This window comes from Callospermophilus lateralis, chromosome 7 (genome assembly GCF_048772815.1).
Source record: "Callospermophilus lateralis isolate mCalLat2 chromosome 7, mCalLat2.hap1, whole genome shotgun sequence".
Lineage (NCBI taxonomy): Eukaryota > Metazoa > Chordata > Mammalia > Rodentia > Sciuridae > Callospermophilus > Callospermophilus lateralis.
In genome coordinates, this window is record NC_135311.1 from 20,843,739 (window position 1) to 20,866,783 (window position 23,045).

General features: G+C 45.7%; 1 protein-coding gene across 1 annotated transcript in view; it reads right to left on the bottom strand.

The window, feature by feature from the left end:
• The window catches only part of Vangl1 (VANGL planar cell polarity protein 1), a 47,135-nt gene extending 33,291 nt beyond the window's left edge, over positions 1–13,844 (bottom strand). The window contains exons 1-2 of the mRNA XM_076861537.1: positions 13,756–13,844; positions 4,924–5,130 (exon numbers count right to left, since the gene is read on the bottom strand). Of these exons, the coding sequence (XP_076717652.1) occupies positions 4,924–4,994 (71 nt within the window). The 5' untranslated portion in view covers positions 4,995–5,130; positions 13,756–13,844. The remainder of the gene's footprint in view (positions 1–4,923; positions 5,131–13,755) is intronic.
• Between the last annotated feature and the right edge of the window lie 9,201 nt (positions 13,845–23,045).

Here is a 23,045-nt window from a genome sequence, read left to right on the forward strand (position 1 = left end):
AAACCAAGAGGACCCAGACAGGGAACGACTGTCTAACAACTACCCTGGTAACGTCTGAGGAGAACCAGATAAGAACCCTTAATCTGATAACTTGAGGGGAGTTTTCCATCCTTCAGAGACAGAAACCAGTGCCTCTCAAACCCCAGTGTGCAGAGAATCCACTTGGAGCACAGATAGAGGTAGACTGGCAGACTCCACCATCAAGGGATTTATCTGGAAGGGACATGATAGGAATCCATATTTTCCACCAGCTTCTCAGGTGTGCAGGATGTAGGCAGTCTAAGAAATTTCCCCCAAGATTCTCCAACCCAACTGGCCCTGGGCAAGGGGCTGCTGGAGTGACAGAGTATGCCTTGCACACAGCAGGGGCTACGTAATGGGCGCCACGAGTATATGCTTAGCTGCACCATGACACAATGCACAGTGCTTCCTTATTAAAATAGTGCTAAGTAGGTGAAGGACAGTGTGCAACCAGGAATAGAGACTGCCCAGAGCCGAAAGCACGCAGGATATTATGGTTTGGACATGAAATGCTCCCTACAAAGCTCCTGTGTTAAGGCAAGAATAACCAGAGGTGAAATGATTGGATTGCAAGAGCTGTAACCCAATCAGTCCATCCTAGTTTGAACGGACTAACGGTTTAATGTGGCAGGTGGGGCATGGCTGGAGGAGGTGGGTCACTAGGGGCATGCCCTGGAGAGGTACACCTTCTCTGTGGCCCCCTTCCTGGCTTCTCTCTCTCTCTGCTTCCTAGGCACGCTGCCCTAAGCAGCTTCCCTCACCATGTCCTTCTGCCATGATATTCTGCCTCACCTTGGGCCCAGAGCAGTGGAATTGGCCCACCATGGACTAAATCTCTGAAACCAGGAGCCAAAATAATCTCTGCCCCCTTAAGTTGTTCTTGTCAGGTATTCTGGTCACAGTGACACAAAGCTGATAACACATAGGTCGATTGAGGGGAACACAGAGCAGGTCCTATCACTGCACCAACATTGTGCCGGGGGTCGGCTCTTTGTATTGGTCTTGTTATTAAGGAAGCACACAACCCACCATACAGCTTTCACAGAAATCAGTACTCCTGCATGACTGTTCCAGGTACTAAGTCAGGGTAGGATTTAAGAGTGACTTCCAACAAAAATACTGCCATCCATCCAGTGCTTTCCAGTCTGCAGAACTGCAAGTGGCCACCTCCTGGCAGCAGGGGCCGAAATGCTCTTGATGCTGTTACTCCAAGGAATCTCTAAGGCTTCCAAGTTTCCTCTGGGAAAGTATTCCCCATTCATGGAGGCAACAGGTCCACGTGTCTATGAGCATGGCAATAGGAGATCAGAGGAGTAAACAGCTTACCAAACCAATGAATGAGGTGTTACAATAAGTACATACTTAGGATAGACTTTTCCAACTTGGCCTAATTGGTTGGATCACCTATGTGCCTTTGATGAGCAGCTGTATCATCTAAGGGAATCTTCAAATCTTCATCTCTAAATCTGTCCCCACACACCCTCTGCCCATATAAGCAAAGATAAGTATATTTGTATGTGTATGTGTGTGTACACGTGCATTAGATGGTGGGAAGAACAAGCAGCAGTGTGTAGGAGGCACCTACAAATGTCTGCACCTTTGTGTGTATATAAATGCATCCATTTAGGCCAATTCTGGAGCTGAGCTCTTGGGGGCTGCTGTAACCAACCCCCTCAGTATGTAGCCAGAATCCTCTAATTCCCATACTGTTTCCCCTTACACTCGGAATTTCCTGGGAAGATTATTTACTCTTGTTTCTGTTGTTTGTCTATTTCTATTTGGGGAAAGCCAGCCCCACCGGTTACTCCTCCCTTTCCTTCTCTACCACCACCCACTACCTGTCCTCTCTCTACTGACTGCTGGGTCTGGCTGGCTGCTTCCTCTGGGCCCTGCCTGGGGTAGGAGGGCTGAGCACTGGGCAAACTGGAACTGAAGTGGTCTCAGAACAAAAAAACCAATTTCTCCACTGACCAGGCAGCCCTCTTTTGGACGATGCACTTTAATACATCAGTCACACCAGTTGCTCTTCACCTCCCTTGCAAAAGTGGCATTTCCTTTCTGAAGGGTCATGAGCCTGAAATCTGTAGGGCGCCTCTACAAACCTTGTAACTTCAAGCAACAACGCTGTCGCTGTCCCAGAGCCTTGGTTTCATCATCTGTAACATGGACTACCACCTCCCACCCTCCTAGGACGGCTGTGACCATTGGAGGAGCCAGCAGGGACTCCCAAAGTGGCTGTTCATATTATTGGCAGCTGCTGTGTTTAAATTGGGAAACTTACGCTCTGAACCCCCAGGTTTAGGTGAGGTGGGCTGAAGTTAACTGGACAATCTCTGGAGACCACAGGCATCACTAAACCAGGCCAACAGCCTCTTTGCTACAAGAGTCACCTGTCAGCTCTCCAAGATGATCATGATGTCATCAAGCATACCATGTCTGGTGCACTTCATTATTCCTGAGTTGAAATCGTACTAAAATTATCAAATAGACAAGGCCCTCCCCTTTCTTGCTCTTCCATTCAAACACCTGACAGGGCACGGAGGAGAGCAACCTGCCCAGGGAAACTCCTGGGACAAAATAAATGTCCTTGGCTGTGTCTCAGGCCTGCTCTCATGCCTGTAGAAGGTACAATTACTGCTTCACATTCTTTACGCCCTAGCAAAGCACTCCACAGCACACATTATCTGTAGATCACAACTCCCCTCCAGTTTCTATACCCGGCTTTGCCTACAGTCAGACAATTCACCCCCAAGGATAATGGTGTTTTGTAAAGAACCATGAAATGCACCTCCAAACCCCTTGTGCTCACATCGCTCCACTTGGAGCTCCTCTCGGAGCAGCATCCAGTAACATTCCTTGAGTAATTGATCAGAAGCCTCGGCTTGTATTAACTTTTGCCAAGCACTTTCCCCATAGGTCCAAGAAGGCACTGAGAGTTCTGTGTGTTGTTTTAATACAAAGTTATAGTTCCTGGAAGTTCCCACAACTGAACTGGGCTATCAGTTTCTGGGGCCTCCAAGAGGCAGAGAGCAGCAAAGGGTCCCAAAGCGTGGAAGTCAGAATACAAGTGTAGACAAAAGGGGCCAGAGCTGGTTCCAATCCTGCGAGCTGTCACCCCTATTCATCCACAAGTTTCAAAAGCACCCCAAATTCCTACTTCCATCATTGTGGCGTGAAAGAGGAGAGCCCGGAATGCTGACGAGGGAGTGGCTTTTCCCACTTTGGTCCAGAGTTGGTATTTCAAAACAGCCGCTTCTGGTGTGTCATAACTAATCTGGTAAGTTCACCTGCTGGTGGAAATTTGTGATTGGATTTTTATCACCTGAGGTTTCTAGCTCTCTGAGGACCTGGGCTCTGGCATGTGACTGCAGGCTCCCTCGCCCCAGCCCTGCAGCACCCACACTTGAGCACTTCTGCTTCCTTCTCTGATTGGAAAGTCCAACCTGGGCTCCAGGGCAAAGGGTCAAATATGTATGATTATAAGAGCCATGTATAAAAACTCAGAAATTAATGAAAGTTTAAAAAGAAAGTGTGCCACCCATAATCCTATACTCAGAGACAGGCTTGATTAATACTGATCTTATTATGTGTAGATAGAACTATATAAGATACAATGTTTTGAATCCCATTTTTTTAATAACATGATCTTGCGACATTTTTCTCATATCATCAAATAATCTTTGAAAACCTTTCCTTTGTACTTTCTTATTCATTTTTTTTAATCACAAAAGACACACTTATAAAAAAAAATTGAACAACTACAAAAAGACAGTATAATTGAAGGTCCCATCAGTCACTGTCTGTGGCTGACCCCATGGGAACGGCTACTCTTGGCAGCTTGGAGAATATGCTCACAGATCTCTTTCTGTGTGTGTAGATCCACCCAGGCTCATAAATAAATTAGCAAATTTGAGATGCACAAAACAAAAGCTCACTCTGCAACAGTTGCTTGTGTGGAGAGCTCAGCAAGGGAAACAAACACCAGGAGCCACCGTTCCCACGCTAGTGCAGAACTGTGGCCATCGTGGGCCCTGGGGCTGGGATCAGTGGGTACCTTAACACCGTGGTGCCATGACAAGGCACTGGTTAGCAACCTCCAACTACAGTGCTAGTTTAAATGCTTTACATAAATTAAGATTAAATCTTGTTTAATCTTCTTAGAACGCTGTAAGGAGGGGATCGCTGTACCCATATCACAAATCAGGAGAACAGGGTAAGTGGCAGCACTGCAATTTCATCAGCTCTACTCTCAACCAGCACAGCACCCCCTATGTATTAATTTATTTCTTCCATCATTCACTCGTCCTCCACTCAGCAAGTACTCTGTGTGTCAGTAACACGCAGGCCCTGTGAATACCAGTGCAGATCTGCCATCACATTGTAGAGGAAGGAGAAACTGGCCCCATCACCCCGGACAGTGCTTTCAAAACCCAGGCTTTACTTGGAAGATTAGTCAAAGAGAAATAAGGGGCCAATCACGCGGGTTTGCGTGTGAGCCTCATGGCAAGGCATCATGGACAATGAGTCAGCAGCCTGGGGTGACACCCACAGATCAGCACAAGTTTTTAAACTTTTCATTTGCATTATTGGTAAAGGTTTGGGAGAACTGACATCTAGAAGTACCTAGAAATGAAGAACATTCCCACTGCCGGGGAAACTTTAATTTAAAACCAATTGTGAGAAATTTAGGTCATCAACGGTAATGGTGGCTATAAAATGTAAATTGGTGTTATAGTGACTCCCAACACATGTCAACCACGTTCAGCTTCTCATGCACCGGAGGACTGAACCTCCAGCATCAACAGCCCTGCAAGCAAGCGGTTTGAAAACTGAGTCTAGAAAGCTCCAGCAGCCTGCAGTTTTCCCCAAACAGAAAAGTGGAACAATTGACGGCTTACATACCCTTGTCTGTGAGATTTTTTTGAATGGCTTGAATAGTATGAATATCCAGAATATGTGGATTCGGTATCCATAGCAATGAACAGCTTCCTCTTGATGAAGGAGCAGGCGCTGTTTCTCCTTCAAGGCTGATAATTTCACCTACTGGTTCCTAAAGCCTCAAGGGGTCTGGGAACCAGAGGAGGAGCTTCTCTTCACCAGGAACAAATTCTGGGAAAGAGGAAAGAAAGAGGGATCAATCTTCAAAGCCAATCTTAACTGGGCTGAAGGACAATGGACAATAGTCATCTCTTCCCAGGCGCCTAGGATGGGTGTCAATTGAGCCAAATCCCATCCCAGCAGCAGGAAGATGGGTGGTGGGAGAGCCAGGGCAGTGGTCCATTTCCTGAGCACAGCCTCACCCTCACTGGCTTTAGCTGTAGGAAGTGACTTCTCACACCAATGCCAGACAGAATGCCCAGCCCCCCACTGCCAGTTAGCTGAATAAATAAACAATACCTAGGGAAGGAGCTTTTGGGTCATAATTTCCAAATGTCAATTTAAAAACAAATTCTGTCTCTTAAATTCAAGAATCCAAACACTTAAAAATTTACCTTAAAGAGCTAATTCTTAAAGAAGAATAATTATTCCCTGTCTCTAATACTAAAAAGCTAAAAACAATCTAAATGACCGTGCCCCGCCCCAAACAAAGGAATCAGTAAGGAAACTCATGGTTCATCTAACCAAAGAAATATCACATATAGGTACAAAGTGATAATGATAAAGAATGGAGACTTTTATGATGAATGACAAATCACAAAGCAGGATACAGGATTGAAGATGCACACTGAGTCTAAACATTACAGTTACCATCACATAAAAGAGCTTATGTAAGAAAAAAGAATTAAAAGGGGACATCAGAAAATGAAAGACCATGATTGACTGATCGCAGGCTCCTGGGTCCTTCCCCACACTTTCATTAGGTATTGCTTTGCAATAAAAATAAATTGGAAACATTTCCAAGTACATTCCTGAGTTCCCACTTGCTAAAGCTTTACTTCTAGGAAATTCTGTCTCTCCCAGCACCCCTCCAGAGCTGGACTCCGCCCAACAGGACTCCTCCTTCCAGCGCCCCTGGAAGCTGAAACTGCAAACAGAGCCAGTGAGATAAGTGTGAAGAAAACACAAAGGAGTGGCAAATGCCATACCCCTACCCCTACTGGGAGAAGGCCCAGTCTCCCTGACCCTGGCTAGCAACAAGTGTCTGAAGGGAATCCGGCGGGTTGGGGCATGAATTGGGCCTGCATGTCACATCACCACACACCAACCCACTCCCCAGGGCTTCGAATACTGATTAGGATGAGACTATCCTGACTAATTGTGCAAGGTCTGTCTGCTATCCAGGGTAAGCCTCCTTTACCCAGGGTATCCTGACTCATCATTTCACTTCTCCCAGGCCATAAAGTCGAAGGCGAGCCCTGAGGAAGCCTAGGTTCCAGCCCAAGCTCAACCACCATGTCTTACAATCTGGGATAAGCCACTAGCCTTCTTGAGCCTTGTTTTACTAAACATAAATAAATCAACTAGCCACCACCCTCACAGGGCTAACATGAAGACCCAAGCGGATACTGCGGTATCCAGAGCTGGTTGCAACCCTGCCCTGCGTGGGAGGCTTCCCACCCTGAGGCTCACCTGCAGTCCACCACTTACTAACCAGTTTTGCACTTGAGCTTAACCTTGGAGCCACAGGTTTCCCACCCCAGACCCCCTTTGGGGGGGCGGGGGTAACTGTAAAGATTAAATGTGAAATACAATAGGCATTCAAGGAAATGTTAGTTTGTCCACCTTTCTGGGAACTTCAAGAGCACCTTTTTCTCTCCCTGCTCCATCTCCTACCATTATCACTAGGCATTCCAGTGAGCTCTCAGCATCTTCCAGTCTGACTTCCTTTCTGCTCCAGGTTTTGATGCTTTTTCACCAGCTTCATACCTGGCAGATACCAGCCTTGGGAGATACAGCCAATATGTGCAGCCTGGAATGAACTCTCTTTTCCCGAGAGCCCATGGCCCTCTCCCTGTTGACCTGCATGTGTCAAGGTTTGGATCCTTTATTCAAAAACTGACCAACCACCCTTTTTCAGATTCATAATTAACCGTGCATAACTCCTACACTCATTTCTGCCTTTCAACCATAATCCTTAACTCCTTGTTCCACCCTAATATCGAATGTTTTCTTGCTAAATGCTGAGGGGTATCTAAGAGGCAGGCGACCCAGGCTCTGCACACCACTGCGGATCCTGTCTCCATGCTTCCCAACCGTGACACCAGGGGTTAGATGTTGACCTCTCTGAGCTTTCAAAGTTCCACCCATCCACAAAGGTCCCCAAATAAAATGAGGTTTATTTAATACTCTCTTTCAAGGGCCATTGGTAAGGATTAAATGGTGGGGAGTCTCCAGCTCAGAGAACCCAAGTTTCATTCTCTTCCCCCGCTCTGCCAAAGGTCATCATTCTTTATTCTCATTAAAACCTTGACTATCCATTAGGGCAACTTCAGGCATGTCTCTCAAAGGCATTCACAGCCCCCAAGTGCCCTCTGGGGAAAGGCTTTTCCTAACTCTACCAAGCCCCATGCCCAGTTTCTCTCCCATGCTTCCTGACCAAACTTGCCCAAGGGGGATCTGTACATGCTGTCGCTCCCTGCCACCACCAAATCCTCCATCCTCACCTCTCCACGGAAGCAACTCACTGGAGCTGCCCAGAGACTGCTGTGAGCCAAATCTGAAGATCAAACCTTGTCCTCCTTCTCCAAGTCCTTCTTACCCAGGTGACCCATTTATTCACCTCTATATTTAAAGAGTAGTCATGAGAGAATGCTCTCAGCAAGGATACGGGTATAGCAATGACAGAGGCACACTGCTGTCCTTTGGGACTCTGCTGCTGGCTGTCTTCTGATTCAATGGCACTTGTATCTCTACTACATCTCCAAACGTGTCCTCCCTTCTCCCGTTAGGTCATCCCTTGACACTCAAAACATGCACCATTATTCTTCTCCATCTGTGGATTTACTATGGTACAGGCTCCTTGGATTTACTATGGTACAAGCTCCTTTGTCTTCAGTCAATATTTGTCCCCAACAAATACTGACTGAAGACAAAGCCCAGATGAATATTTCCTGCTTGGATATTTCTTGTTCCATTTGGGATTATCATTACCCCCTGCTGCTCTCTCAAGTCTTGGCCTAATCTTTCTAATTTCCTCTGCTGCAGTGATACCATCATCCTATTCATCTTATGAACCCAACCGTATACCATTTGGGGAACACTCACTTCCCTTTATCCCACACCTCCAACCACTGTTAAGCTCTGCTGGTCCAGGGTACTGCCCTCATGCTGCTGGTTCGCAGTAACACTACGCCAACCTTAGCAAGACCTCTGGGTTTCCTCAGTTAATCCAGTCAGTGAGGATCCTGGCTCTTCTTCTAAGTCAGACTGTTAAGACTGTGGTTACCAATTCTTGTTCTAAGATCTGAGTGAGGATTAAGGAGAAGCAACAGGTAACAAACTAATAAAATCCACAGTGCACTCCTTTTAAAAGAGGGTTTGAGCTCAGGTTAAGAGCTTCGATCCAGTTAATAAAGAAGCGTATCCTACAGCTGATCCCTGCAAAGACATATTTATGAGACAGTTCCCTGTATGCACCAGGAATTGACAGCACTGACCCAAGGTCAGAAGAGATCCCTTATCAGAGAAGATTCTAAAGTATAAAAAGGAATCAGTTTCCCTGGGTAATAAGTTTACAGGCTGCTGCACCAGCCTGAATGCATGGAGTCATTCAAAGGAGAAAATCTGGACCCTAAATTCTGGAACTGCCTCCTTATCGTACCCCTCACATGACCTATTTTGTTTGGCCCAGACTGGGCAGCAGTCAGAGGCCAGAGTGACCTTTAAAATTACAATGCAGACATCACTCCCCTGTTTAAAAAAACTCCATGGTCTCCCCCCGAATTTTGAATAAAATACAAAATCTTTGGTTTGATCTCAAAGTCCTGCCCACCAGGTTCCTCTATGGCACGGGCTCTTTCTAGCCTCCTGTCTTTGGCAGAATGCAGTGTATCTGCTGGCATTCACTCTTCACATGCCCAGTTTTGCCCAATTCTTCTGAATTTAAATACAGCTTTTTCCAAGGGGCCTCTTGGATCCTCCAATATAAATCAGGCCCTTCCCAGCACCCAGTACTCTTCCTATCCCTATTTCCAACCTACTTTTGCTTGTATGGTTATTCAGTGTCGGGCTCCTGTATGGACTATGAGCTTCACAGGGCAGGAACCACTTCCAGTGCTCTCTCCAGTTCCTAGAATATAACCAGTATCCAATAAACGTTTGCTAAATGAATACTGGGTTCTGCAGCAGATCTCAGGACACAGAGGCATATATTCACTGTGGAAAAAACCTTGCAGAAGTAGATACAGCAGTGGCGTCAGAACTATGGAGAGTTGTAGCCACACCACTGGCTCACACCAGAGTTCATATTCCAGATGCATCCTGACCCTCCTGTCACCCACCCCTTAGAAGCTATAGGCACTGCTTGGTAAGGGGTAGAAGCCCACATCCGGACAGGAAGGGAACTCTTCTAGCTACAACGCATGCCAGCAAGAGGAACACCGTTTAGACAGGTGCACAGGGTGCTTTTTTCTTAGTGGAAGTGCCTTGAATTCTGGAATTCCCAGGCAAAAAGGCCCAAAGGACCTCTTTCACCACCCTTTATTCAGAGCAAGTGAAGGTCAGTGGCCTCAAATAGAATCTTCCCCTAACGTCATGTTCACTCACATAAAATACACCTGACTTCTGACTTGAAAGAAAAACAGTGCTCAGAAAATCATGAGGGAAATAATAGGTTATGGTAATGACAGTGGTAAACATAGCTAATCTTCATGAAAAGCAAATTATAAAAACATCAACAGCTTTGCCTAGAGCTATTAAGTAATTAAGGGGGCTTTGGTTGGGAGGGTAGAACATAAACTGTGCAAGAGGTACAGAGATGTACACGGAACTTCAAGAGTCAGCCTGCTCTCCCAGAGGTGGATGCATTTCCAAGGGAAAGCATAAAGCACAGTTTATGTATCAACTGTGTTTATATATACTATGTGCATTACTTGGAATATTTTATTTTTACCATTCATAGAATTCTAAGGGTTCACTCCATGATTTATTGTTTATATTTTGAAGTGAATATTTTGCTCCAAGCACACACTTTTAATTATATGACCCTCAAGGGGAAAATAACAATTTAAATAATTTTGTTTAGAGCCAACTTTTCCTCTAGAGAAGACTAGCTTATGAGCCCAGGTTCTGGAGTTAGACCATCGCCATTCAAATCCTGGCTCAGGGTACTCTTTAGCTGGGTGATCTCAGAGGAAGCTACTTTTCTATTCCTCAGTTTCTCAAATGTGATAACAAAATTACATTTTTCACTTACCTTATAAGCTTACTGTGGATATTAAATGAAATGATTCCAAAAAATCATTTAGAACACTACCAAGCACATGGTAAGCACAACCATAGACTATAATTATTCAGTAAAGTGAAATCCCTGGGTGAGAAAGAATACCTTTGGGTGACATATGACTTAACATACCATTTTCATTGAACTTACGTGTATCGTTTTGGTTTGATAGTCAACTTTGAACAACTACTATTAACTGTGGCTAAGTAATTTAATAATTTCTACTCTGTCCCTTGCAGGCTTCCTCAGGTTGGAAGTGAATGTCAGAGACATCAGAGAACATGGTGTGGGTTTATCTGGAGGACCATAAGGTTGAGTGGAAGAGTTCAGAGAAGAATGACAAGAACTAGAAAATATTTTTCAGAACCTGTGTTCTATAAATCATAAAACACTGTCCACGTCACTGGCATGAGGATCTACAGGGCCTGTGGCACTTGTGACATACCTAATAATCCTTTTATGGCAACAGAAGTCTTATAAATGAATGATTCTGGGCCACTATTCACATGGAGAGAAACCATCAACCTCCTTTTACCTGTCTTGCCAATGATTTCAACTCACCTTCCCAGAATAACTGCTCCTGGCTAATTCATTAATTACTTCTGAAATGCCTCCAGCTGCTGCATATAGATTTCTAAGAGCTGTGAAAGGTAAATGCATTTGAGGCTCTACAGTGGATATTTGTTTGTAAGCAACCCCCTGCCCCTGCTAGACTTTTAAGCTTCAGAGGCAACAACAACAGACAAAAAAGAAACACAATTTCATGAGAACTAGCTCTTCTGTGAGTTCTATGGTGCCAGGTCCAATGACAACTGTGCAATAGCTGGGACTCAGGAAAATGCCGGCAGGAACAGACAGTAGCAGAACATGCAGATTCCTTTTCAGCAGGTTTCACTGAGACCAAGACTGCTTGTAGAAACACAGCCTCGCAAGCAAGCCACCTATGAAGAATAACCAAGCACCAGGCCCCAGTCTCCTGCCACATATAGCCATGCCCCCAGTTCACAGAGAGATGATGGCAATTATAGTCCAACAGATTACGTTTATCAAGTCCTTGCTATATGTTAGACTCTCAGAAGTTATTTGCATGCAGTATCTCACTTAATTCTCATAACAAGCCTTTAAGGGAGATAAAATATTAATTTCATGGCATAGTTAAGGAAACCAAGGTCACACACCTGATATGTGCTCCAACTAGGGCTTGAACTTTGGGAGACTAATTCCAGAATGTATGTTCTTTGCTATGGAAAATTTATAGCAATGTAGCAATTACCAGATCTGTTTATTTACATAGAGGAGGGTAGGCAACAATCATAAATTGTTCCAAACCACATTATAACCTCACAAAGAATCTGCAATTTCAACTCCTATTCACAGCTTCAGTGTCCTAACTAAGCATTGCAAGGAGTGTTAGTCGGGGGCGCGGTAGGGGGGGTAGTTCAGAAGAAAAGAAATGAATCTCAAATAGTTCTAGTTCTTAAGGAGCCCACAACCCAAAGACAGAGACATCCAATTAAAATCCAACCTGATGAAGGCCCATCAAAGCCAAGGAGCAGATGAAGTCTAGAGCAGCTAACAGGGTATGTGTATGTATTAGGAGGATAAAAGAGACGGTACTTTCCTCATTCAGCATTTATTAATTTTTCAATAGACAAGGATGACATTGGAATTGTTGCTTCATAAGGAAACTTTAAATTTCCTTTATGGTTTTTGCCTATTGCTCAACACATAAAACAATAAAATGCACTGTCTGGCATGCAGCCCTTGCAAATATGCCACTCTCAGAATTCTTCTCCTATTTTACTTACAAATTAAGTTGCAACCAGTCACGCTGCCAACACTGTAACAGTGAAAATTTCACACTGGGTGTTTTCACCAATCATATTAAGAGTCACCAACATTTGGAAGTGCTAAACGCTCACGGATAGGTGAAGGGTGTTATTTCTTTGAACTGCAGAATAGAACAGTTTCCTCCCAACAAATCAAAGCCCCAACCATATCACATTGATTTAATTCAAAAAACTCTAATTAGTGGTTACATAAAATAGCTAATTATGTCTCCCTGGATTCAGACAGTTTCTGCCATCTCCCTTAAAGAGCCTGGGAGCTGTGTAATCAAACAACCCACCCACAGGAAAGAGAATGCTAATTAGCATTGTTGATTGGTGACACAAGTTGTAATATTTTTCAGCAACCCTGTAAAATTTATAAACATGTCAGTGAAAACACCAGATTCTCTACAGCTTGCTAGCTTTTGGAATAAGTCTTTAAGAATACATCCATTTCTAACCACAGCCCCCTCAAAAAAGGGCTTTAACGAACTGCACGTACTAGCCATACAATCACACCCCGCCCTAACACCACCCCATGAGCATGGCGAGGAGATCTTTCTCACGGCGTGGGCATTATACCTGGTTTGGAGGTGTAAAAGCTGAGCAACAGATTTCTTGGGCTGCGAGTCTCACCAGCTTCTCGCCAGCCGCCAGGCCGCGGCTCCGCCCCTCTTCTACCTCCACCACCGACGCGTTTAAATTTTTATAAAGCTTCACACTTTTCTGGGCGCGTTGCTTGGGGCAGTTCAAAGGCTGCAGGAGGAAATGAGGTCCTGCCCGTGGCGAACATTACCCTAGCGCTGCGAGACTTCCCAGGATAGGAACAGCTCGGCAGAGACTGGCCGGCACGACTCTGCTCCACCCCGGCTTTTTTGAAAGTAAACTCCTACCTGCCTGTTGCGCTCTCTGATGCGCAACCGGACGCGCCCCCCCAAGGCCTCCCGGCTGGCTCAATTTTGCAAGGGAGGTGTGAAACACAGGCCAGCTCTGTCCCGGTACCTGGCGATTGGCCAGGTGGCACCCGGGCGCTGGCGATTACACGAGTCCAGTCCGGCAGCGGGGTGGGAACCCCGGTGCGCGCCCGGATCCTGGGGAGCGCAGAGCCGCTGAGTCCCCACCCCTTTTGGCCCAGATAACTGCCCCCATCGATGCTCTGCACTCCCTAGCGGCCGGCACGCGCACCCAAGTGGCGCACCCCAAAGGCCAGTCAGGGGTAAATGGGGGCGTCCAAGATACGCGCTGGAGTCGGGTGCAATGGAGAGCGCAGGGCAGGGGCGGGAAGGCGCCCCGTGCAGGGATGGGAGGAGTGGGGTCCCGGGAAGCACGATCCGGGAGCGGTCCGGAGGAAGCCCAGGGAGCCACGGGCCAGAGAAGAGAGGGCCGCGAACCGCGATCGGAGTCCGGCGGAGGGAGTGCGGGAGGAGGGCGCAGGGGCGCGCCGAGTCCGGACGGGGCATCTCCCCACCCGAGGTTTGCCCGTAGGCCGCCGCCTCGCCGCGCACGGCCTCCGGCCGGACTCACCTCCGCGCTGGCCGGCTGGGCTCAGCGGCCCGCGGTCTCGGCTCACAGCGGCCGCGTCCCTGCGGCCTGTGCTGGGCTCTTGTAGAGGCAGAGCCCCACCACTGCCGCCGCTGCACTGCTGCTTTCCGCTTCCTGTCCCGGCGCCGCCCCGCAGCCCCAGCCCAGCCCTGCAAGCCCAGCGCGGCCGCGAGCCAAGAGCTGCGAGCGCTGCGGGCCCCGCGGCGGGCCCGGCCCACCTGCAGCGGGGGGCGGGGCCGACCGGAGCGCAGTCACACTCGCTAACACCGGGGCCAGGGACGACCCTCCCCCCCCCCTTACATACATTCACCTTCATGTACACACTCACACTCAAACACGGACAGACATCCAGCAACCCACTCTTTTTTTTGGCATACACTCACATGCATCACGAATACATGACCCAGGGATTTACCCTCTACCCCAGGTCCCCCGACAGGCTTGCACTCCCAAGCTCATGCACATACACAAATGCACACAGAATTAGAATTGTGCACAAAATCCAAATCGTTTGCTTTCACATAAGGCCCACATATTCACCAGGCTCAGGAACTAACTTCCACCACCACCCCGCCCCCCAAGACACACTCTCAGTTACACATATTATAATAACTGACCCACAAATATTCATATACACCCACGTCTCAATCCACATAGTATTCACACTTAAACGCACCAGTCCCCCAAGAAATGACTCCACAAATAAATAGTCATACACACTCACACTACTACAGGCTGGCCCTGCTCCTCCCCTAACAGAGCAAGCACTCCCTGCTCCAAGTCTCCTAGAAATTGCTGAAAGAGTACATTTCCGAAGACAGGTAGTCCAAGGTTCTGTGCTGATTCAACCTCGTCTACTTATTTTTCTGCACCTTTGTTTCCCTGTCTGAAAAATGACAAGGATGCTAATGTGGACCTTTTGCAGGATTGTGATGAGGTTTACTGAAAGTGGAAATGCCCAATAGGCGAGGAGCAGTGGGCAACTATTTTCGTGAATATTTGCACTCTTAGTTGCCTTGTGTTGTTAGGGTTAGGGATCCAGATTAAGTATGTCAGATCTAGCTGGACCCAAAGTTGCTGCCATGACAAAATTTTCTAGTGGAGGCAGTGTATAATGAAGTGCTGAATTTGCAAGCATTGTCTATAGGAGTATTGTGAACATTTAGGCTGGGAAACTCAGCACATCCTGGACTGTCTTGGGGACCTTTAGCCCCAATCAACCCTTAATCCCCCATCACTTCTCTCTTATCCCCTCTTGCACTCATTTCTCCCTTATATGTTACACATCCTAAGGGGAAACCCAGATGTTCAACTTTATTGATTTTCACCACTCCCAGGATCAGGATCCACTGCCCGCCCCTTGGTACCCCAGACCATTTGCACCCACACACCTGACCTCTCTGGGCTCCTGAGGAAGATGCTGCAGACTACAGCAGAGCTAGATTCCCCCAGGTAAGACCAGTTGACTGTCCACCATGATTGGGTGTAAAATTGTGGAGCTTTGCCAAAAGTTATCTCATTTTGACATTAAGAATCTTTAAAATTAAGCAGGTTGTTTTGGTTTTTTTTTTTAACTCAAGTTGTGATGCTGCTGTAAAATAGAGTCCTCAGTGAATTTTCATGGAAAGTAATTTCAATTTATTTCAGTTATTACCTCTAGTCACCATACAATGTTTTTGTGGGAAAGAAGTGTAATCTCAAACTATTTTAAAATATTAAATTCACTTTTAAATACTATTTACTATTTGTTTTTATCCAACAATCTTGGATTTTAAAGTTGAGAAGGTTAGCACTGGAAAATTCTGGGGCACTGAGTGATTGCCAGATATTGTTACCGCTGTTGACCGGTGAGGAGTCCTTGCTTCCTCGAATGCTGAAGTATAACACCAGAGACGCAGGCCCAGGCAAGTGTAGAGTGGAAAGTAGAAGGTTTATTAAAGGACAGCAGAGAGGAGTTCTCCCAGGAGGAAGAAGGGGACCCAAAAGGCGGAATCCGTGGAAGGGGGAGGTCTTCCCTTTTTTTATAGCTTAGGTCTTCTTTCAGCTTTCCCACACTCAGGTCTTTTGTTTCCCTTTATCTTTCGGTGATAGAATGCAGGTGGGAAGGTCCAAAAGGTGGGAGACAGCTAGGAGCTGTTTCATTAACAGTTCCTTAGAATGGGTTCTAAGAGTCTTGGGAATATTAACATTTCAATTTCCCCCAGTGTCGCTGTGGTTTCCTGGACTCCATTCTCTATAATGGCCTCCATTTTCTTTATTTTACTCGATATTAGACCCGATTTACCTAACTACACTAATTACCTATCTTTGAATCTAGCTTCAGAATCACCTAGAGAAACTGCCTGTGGCAGTTTTCAGCCATAGTTGGCTTTCCCCTAAAGGTGAGTCCTCCAACTTAGGCTAAATCAATAGTAAAGGTAATATTATGGGCACCGTCTGCCACTCCTTTGTCTCGCTCATCCATTTACTGGAAACTCAACTGGGGAGGAGAGATTCTGTGTAGTGGGTGCTCTTCAGCATGACTGCATCCCACGCTTGCATGTGAATATTTCATCCTCTTTGCCATTCTCATAGTTTTCCTGAAGTCTAGAATGCTACCTACTAAAATTCTTCACATTGCCAAGACCCAAATCAAATGTCACCTGTTACACAAAACCTTCCCCAGTTCTACCAAACAGAATAAAGTGTCTTCTTCCATTTAAATTCCCAAAACTCTCTGATTTTTTCTTCCTGCTTTCTAACCTTGTATTGGCTATTTGCATCTTATCTCTTCAATAATGTGTAAATATCATGTCTTATTTGCCACCCCCTTTTTTTGTATCACAGATCTTTCCACATAGTAACTGCTTTAAAATATACTTAGCAAAGGAATGAATGACTACCAAAGACTTCTTACCCTTGGGAAATTCATAACCTAACCAGGGAATGATTTAGTTGAAAAATCCTGACAGCTGCACATAAGATAGCTAACAAGAGGTAACATATAAAGACTGAGTGCTCTAAAATCATACTTTCTGAAAAGTTAGACATCCGAGATTTCTGAAGAAAGCCCCCAAATGGGAGTTCAGTGAGAAAAAACCTCTGATCAACAAATTAACGTACAGAAGTCTATGTTTTAAAGCAGACAGACTTATCAATAGAAGATTCTTACCTACATTTAAATACTTGTACACTGAGTTTGCAGGCAATTCTAATAACCTTCATTATCTAATTCCTAAGTCCCTTATAGATTAGAAACACATTCAGAGAAAGTCAGAAGCTGGTGGCAGTGTTTCACGCCTGTAATCCCAGTGGTTTGGAAAGCTGAGGCAGGAGGATCTCAAGTTCAAGGTCAGCTTCAGCAACTTGGTGAGTCCCTGAGCAACTTAGTGAAATCCTGTCTCTAAATAAAATATAAAAAAGGCTTCGGATGTGGCTCAGTGGTTAAGTGCCCCGGGTTCAATCCCTGGTACCAAAAAATAAAAATAAAAAAGAAGGGAGTGAGAGGTGATCTCAGAAGGACACCAGTGACTGCAAAGGGGGTCATTATGAGGATCATTTGATTCCAATGCTCATGGCCTTTTCTTTTACCAGGTATTCTTCCTGGCACAAGACCATACCACAGGAAAACATTTAGTCTACCAGGAACGAGCCTGCATTATAAAAGCCTAGAGGGATGCTCTCTATGCAGTATTATGTTTAAGAAAACAGGGAAGCAGTGAAGCAAACATTAGAAAGATTTCCATGCAAATGCTTGACATGTTAAAAAGCGATGATTCTTTAAAGAGCCATTGTCTATAAAATCTACATATATGTAATGTCCATTTAGTGGTTAAATAAAGTAGTGATGAGATGCTACCATATGGGTCATGAGTGCCCAAAGAGGTTCACACAGGCCTGAATGGTCAGGGAAAGATTTCTAGGGGAGAGTCAGTTTGTCTTCACCTTAAGAAAAGAGAGAAATGAAATATTCATCGATGGAAGACGGGCACTGGAAGAGCAACTGCCTAACCCAAGCACTCAATGTCTTCATGTTGAGTCAATGGGTCAGCAGTATTTCTGTGAAGTGTGGGTGAGGGTGGGGAGAGAGAAATGTTTGGGATATACTCCAGGGCAGGGAGCAGAGCAGTCAGAATCAAGATAAGGGCTTATCCTGAGACACAGAGCCATCAAAATTGAGTGGCTAGGATTAGAAAGTATGAGTGTTTGAGCTTTTTAAAACAGGCTAGCAAAATGATAAAGTATTCATTCATCTAAGAACAGATACAGACAGAGGGTTTTAACTTGACTTAAGATCTACTTGCAATTTTTCAACTTTGCAATGGTGCAAAAGCGATACACATTTCATAGAAATCATACTTGGAATTTTGGATTTTGAACTTTTCCTGGGCTAGCAATCTATGGGGACCCTCAGTGAGCCCCATGATCGAGAGCGTGAACAGTTGAACAGTGTACTATGTGGCCACAGGTTTGGTTGTTTTTTTTTTTTGATACATATATCTAATAATAGCCAGTACTCTAAAATGAATTTTTTGTTAGATGCTTTTTCCCAACTGTAGAATAACTTAAGTGTTCTGAGCATATTTAAGGTAAACCTGGCTAAGCTATGATGTCTGGCATTTTAGGTATATTAAGTACATTTTGAGCCTCCCATGTTTTCAGCATATAATGGGTTTATCAGGATGTCACCTCAAGGTACATCAAGGAACATCCATGCTTAGTATTTACTATGTGCCAAGCAAAATGTAAGCTGCTAGAAATAAAGTTAGGTAAAGTAACATTGATCAGTGATTCAACACTTTATTCAGCAAATATTTATTGGGCACTTACTATGTACCAGTCACTACTGTAGGCTCTGGAGACACATCAAAACAAACAAAAGCTTTTACACTCATAGAGTTCACATTCTAGTGGGGAGAGATGGATAGATGAGCAGTATAAACATGTCCTCCCTCGCAGCATGAGTGCTAAGGAGAAAACAAAGCAGAAAAGATGACAGGAGACGGGGCAGTAAGAGTGTGTGCAATCCCCTCCTGGAGGAGCTCAGGCATTCCTGGGAGAGGCTGCTATGTAAACAGACTTGCAGTAGAATATGATAGTGCTGTGACAGAAGCCAGGGGCAGGATAGGAGCATCATGGGAGCAGAGAGACGGAGGACCCAGCTCAGCCTGCAGAAGTGGTATGGCTTCTGGCTGTGACCATGAGACTATGAGTATTTGGCAGATAAAGAGGAAGGGGGCATTCTGGCAAACGCACAGACCTGTGACAACAAATGTCCAGGTTCACTGACAGCCGTGTGTGGTAGTGATGAGTTGGCAAAGGGCGGGGGCAGGGGCATTCCCCTTGTGGCTGCTGTAGAACTGCAGGTTTGGAGGGGTAGATGCTGGAAATACTGATGTTTGGGGCGGGGGAGAGGCAAAGGAGGCACCAGGTGTTGAAGTTGGAGGGCTCCTTAGAACACCTGTCTGGCCTGGGGAGAACATAGAGGAAGCAGGGATAGGATGGGTGGGAGGGTGGACAGAGTCTGAAAGAGAGAGGCAGAGACCAGAGCTCAGGGAGCCCCAAGTGTCAATTTCATGTAGTAGGCAGTGGGGAGCCATTGAAGCCATTGGGTCTGGATGAAGAGGAATAAGAGGAGCTGACTTGACTCAGCTTATCTTATGAGGGCAGTTTGGTGGGAGGGATAAGTGAAGCAGGGGAGCACTGGTTAGATATAGGAGGCCCAAGGTGATGAGTGGGCCTGAGCTAAAGCAGCCATTGCAGGCAAACATCAATCTCAAATGGGGAACCAGGAAGAGGAAGAGGTACAAGGAGAAAAGGTAAGTTCCGTCTGAAGCATGTGGAGTGTCAAGTACCTATGCAGTTGTAAAAATAGTATTTTACACATAGTGAGCATTTGTAGCGTGTCAGGCACCATGTTAAGTATATGACAGGTCTAATTTATTTCTCAATACAACCATTAAGTAGGTATCATATCATCTACCTTCTACAGAGAAGAAAAGTTTTCAGTTATTTGCCTGAGATCACACACTGCTATCTGGTGGCACCAGGCTTTGAGCCCAGGTTAAGTGACCACAGATTGCTCCTGTTTAATTCATAAGCTGTTCTGCTTTTTGGCCGTGGGTTTAGAACTCAGGACAAGATAGGCTAATGGTAGTGAATATAGGTTTTGGATAGTCCTCGTCGCTGGGAATGCAGTGGAGAAAAGAGGAGAGGAGACAAACGGCGACTATATGAAGCAGAGAAATAAGGTAGGGACACGGCAGAGGTGAGGCAGTTGTCATTTTGTTTCAAGAGAGGAAGTCCTAAGCCTTCTTATAGACCAGGGAGAAATAGCCATAGAAAGGTCCAACGTTTTAAAAAGAAGGAGTAATATGGAAGACACAGGGGGCATGTGATCAAGAGCGCATGTGGAAGGAAGGTCTAGAATTGCACGGGTGAAGCCCACTAGGCAGCAGGTCAGGGAGCCTCAGCATTTTCTTTGTAATAGGAGGCAAGAAGATCTAATGGAACCAGGAGGCCAGGAGATGGAGTCAGCCCAGGTGAGAAATGTGTCCAGTGGCTCCTCTCAGGACGGGGGGCGGGGTCTTTGAGAATCTGATTGCCAATGGGTTGGAAACCATGGAGAACTACACATTTGCCATCTTTTTTTTTTGCAAGCAATTTGAATGGGATCAAAGACCTCGCAAGGATTCCAGGCACGGTGCTCTCTGAAGTATCTCCTGTGACTAAGAACTCTTTCTTCTATGAGTTGGGATGAAGGTGGGATATCCAAGTGCAAACTTTAAAAAACAGTTGAAATGGTCTTATTTTCTATTAAATAGCTTAACCTGGACTTGGATGTACAGTCTGGGGACAGGACACAAGTGTGTTCCATGTAAAATCACCAGGCTTAAATAGTAGTCATAGACTATGGACCAAGTGCATTAATTCCCAGGACGGGCCAGTCCCTAGGGTTCCCCCACAATTTTCTGCAGGCCGGGACAGGCAGGCAGGCAGGCAGGCAGGTAGAGAGCTCAGATCTCAGGATCCTGCCAAACCTCCAATCAAGCCCTGCACTTGGGCAGCCTTGTTATCAGTGAAAGGAATATAAGTTAAGCTGCCAGGCAGAGGGCCCAATAAAGACACCAGTCAGTGCACATGACCTTGGGCTGCTAGGGGATCCCAAAATGATTCCATTTGCCTGGGAGTGCAAAGGAGAGTACTCAGAGCTAATTGTGGGCAGAGCTGGACTAGGCTAATGATACCTTCGGGGACCTGGATGTTTCTCCTTTAATGTTGTTTTTTAGTCTGTAGCATCATCACCAGTAATTCATTAACTATTTATGAGAAACACTTGAATAACACACCACATATGGTGCTAAACTAACTATTTGGACTAACACCAGGTGGCATCGTTTTCCAAGGGTGAATCAGCCTCTGGAGCTGCTGGCCGGGGTTCAGACTCCTAGCTGTGGAGCAGAAGCAGGCATGGAAGGAAGGCCTGGGCCCCTGCCCACAAGCAGGTCCAGTCTCTTGCCTGAGTCACAGATGGTCTCTGTGGGAGCTGCAGGAGGAGACAGCTGAGTCTGGGCATGGTAGGTCAACACTATTAGCTCATCTTAGCAATTAGGGTTGGTATTCATCCTGCCTTTTTATTTTCCATATTTCTGATGCTTTGACATCAGGACCGTGCTGACCCAGAGGCACTGCCCCTCCCAGGGCTAGCTAATTCCTGCAGATATTAAACACTCCCATGTGAGCGTCATTCCCATGTTCCGTCCTGAACCCACACCACAACTACCTCCTTGACTGGGCTCCTGTGGGGCTCATGCACTCTAGACCACACTACCCCCCTGTCTTAATCACCCCAGGGCCAGGGCCAGAGAAGTAGACACAGTACCTTCCCCCAGAGCCTGCGGGAATTATTCCAACTAGCCAGTCCTACACTGCCTAACCCGACCCTTCCCACAGATACCACAGTACAGCTGCTCGCCCACATTCTGGGGCTTCCCCTGTGTGGCCCTCATGGTGTGGCATGTCTCCTCTTCTTGGGAATTATCTATTCACTGGCATTGTCTCCTGATCTGCTGGCTTCCCCATTTCAGGAAATTAAAACATGTACATTTTAAAATGGGATTATTTCTATCAGATCTTTGCTGGTTTGTGGACTCTACCATTGGCCAGAGAGAAGAGGTTAATAGTTTTTTTTTTTTTTCTTTTTTGTTCTTCCAATATTTCAGGCAGAGTGATGACCATCTTTTATCTATTATCCATTTTGATAGTAACACTATCAAGTAATCATTTCACAAAATCTTGAATAGGTCACGACTTTCTTAGGGTGACAAGACTGAGGCTGAACTCTCAGGTCTTCTGATTCCCAGCCCAGAACTTTCCTGCCACCCAGGTTATAGATAACTAACACAGATCAGTTAGTTTTTGTTGTGTATTTCTATTTTCTTTTCTAATCAAGAATCACTGCCTATCCTACCCGCCCCACCACCTCTTCTTTCTTCCCTTCTACCTCTCTTTCTTCAAAAAAATACCATCCTTTTGCAAAGCTATGTGTGCCCCTCCGGGAGGGAGGGGGGGGAATCTGAAATGCAAATAAATATAAACCATAAATTCCAAGAAATAACAAAATGGCTTCTTTTGATTATAAAAGACTTTAAAGCTTGCTCCTGAGGTTTTCAGGCTGAGGCGCAGGGAGGGCACCCCCACCCACGCAGAGCCTGGTGGTCCCTCTGCATTGAAGAGGTGGGGTGAGGACTCCAAGGAGGCCTCCAACACTCGAGTCTGCAGGCTAGATGACAGGGAAGAAAGCTACAGGGGATGAGAACTCTAGAAACCTACAGAGCTCCCCTCAAGAATTCAACTAAGTACTACTAGTGAGAGGAAAGTATCCCCTGAGTGGACAAGAGAGAAAAACACCTTGAAACTCACACAGGAAATTAAATAGTACCTCGTGACGATAATCAGCCAGGTTGAAAAACCTCAGAATCCATGGGGCATTGAGCGATGTAATCAGAAAGGTCTTGCCTTAGTAGTGGGGCAAAAAAGCCCCAGATTAAATGCTGCTCTGGCTGTGCCAAGTGAAGCTAGAAGCAAGACCTGAAAGTGGCAAAAGTTTTCCAAGTACTTTGTATTACAGAACAATATTTCAGAGTGTTTATGGAATACAGCATTCAACAAAGTCAACGTACAGGGAATGGAATCTTATGGAAAAAATCACCAAGCATGTAAAGAAGCAGAAGAACGTGACCCGTCATGAAGAGGAAAATATATCAGTTGCAACTCACCAGAACTGACACAGG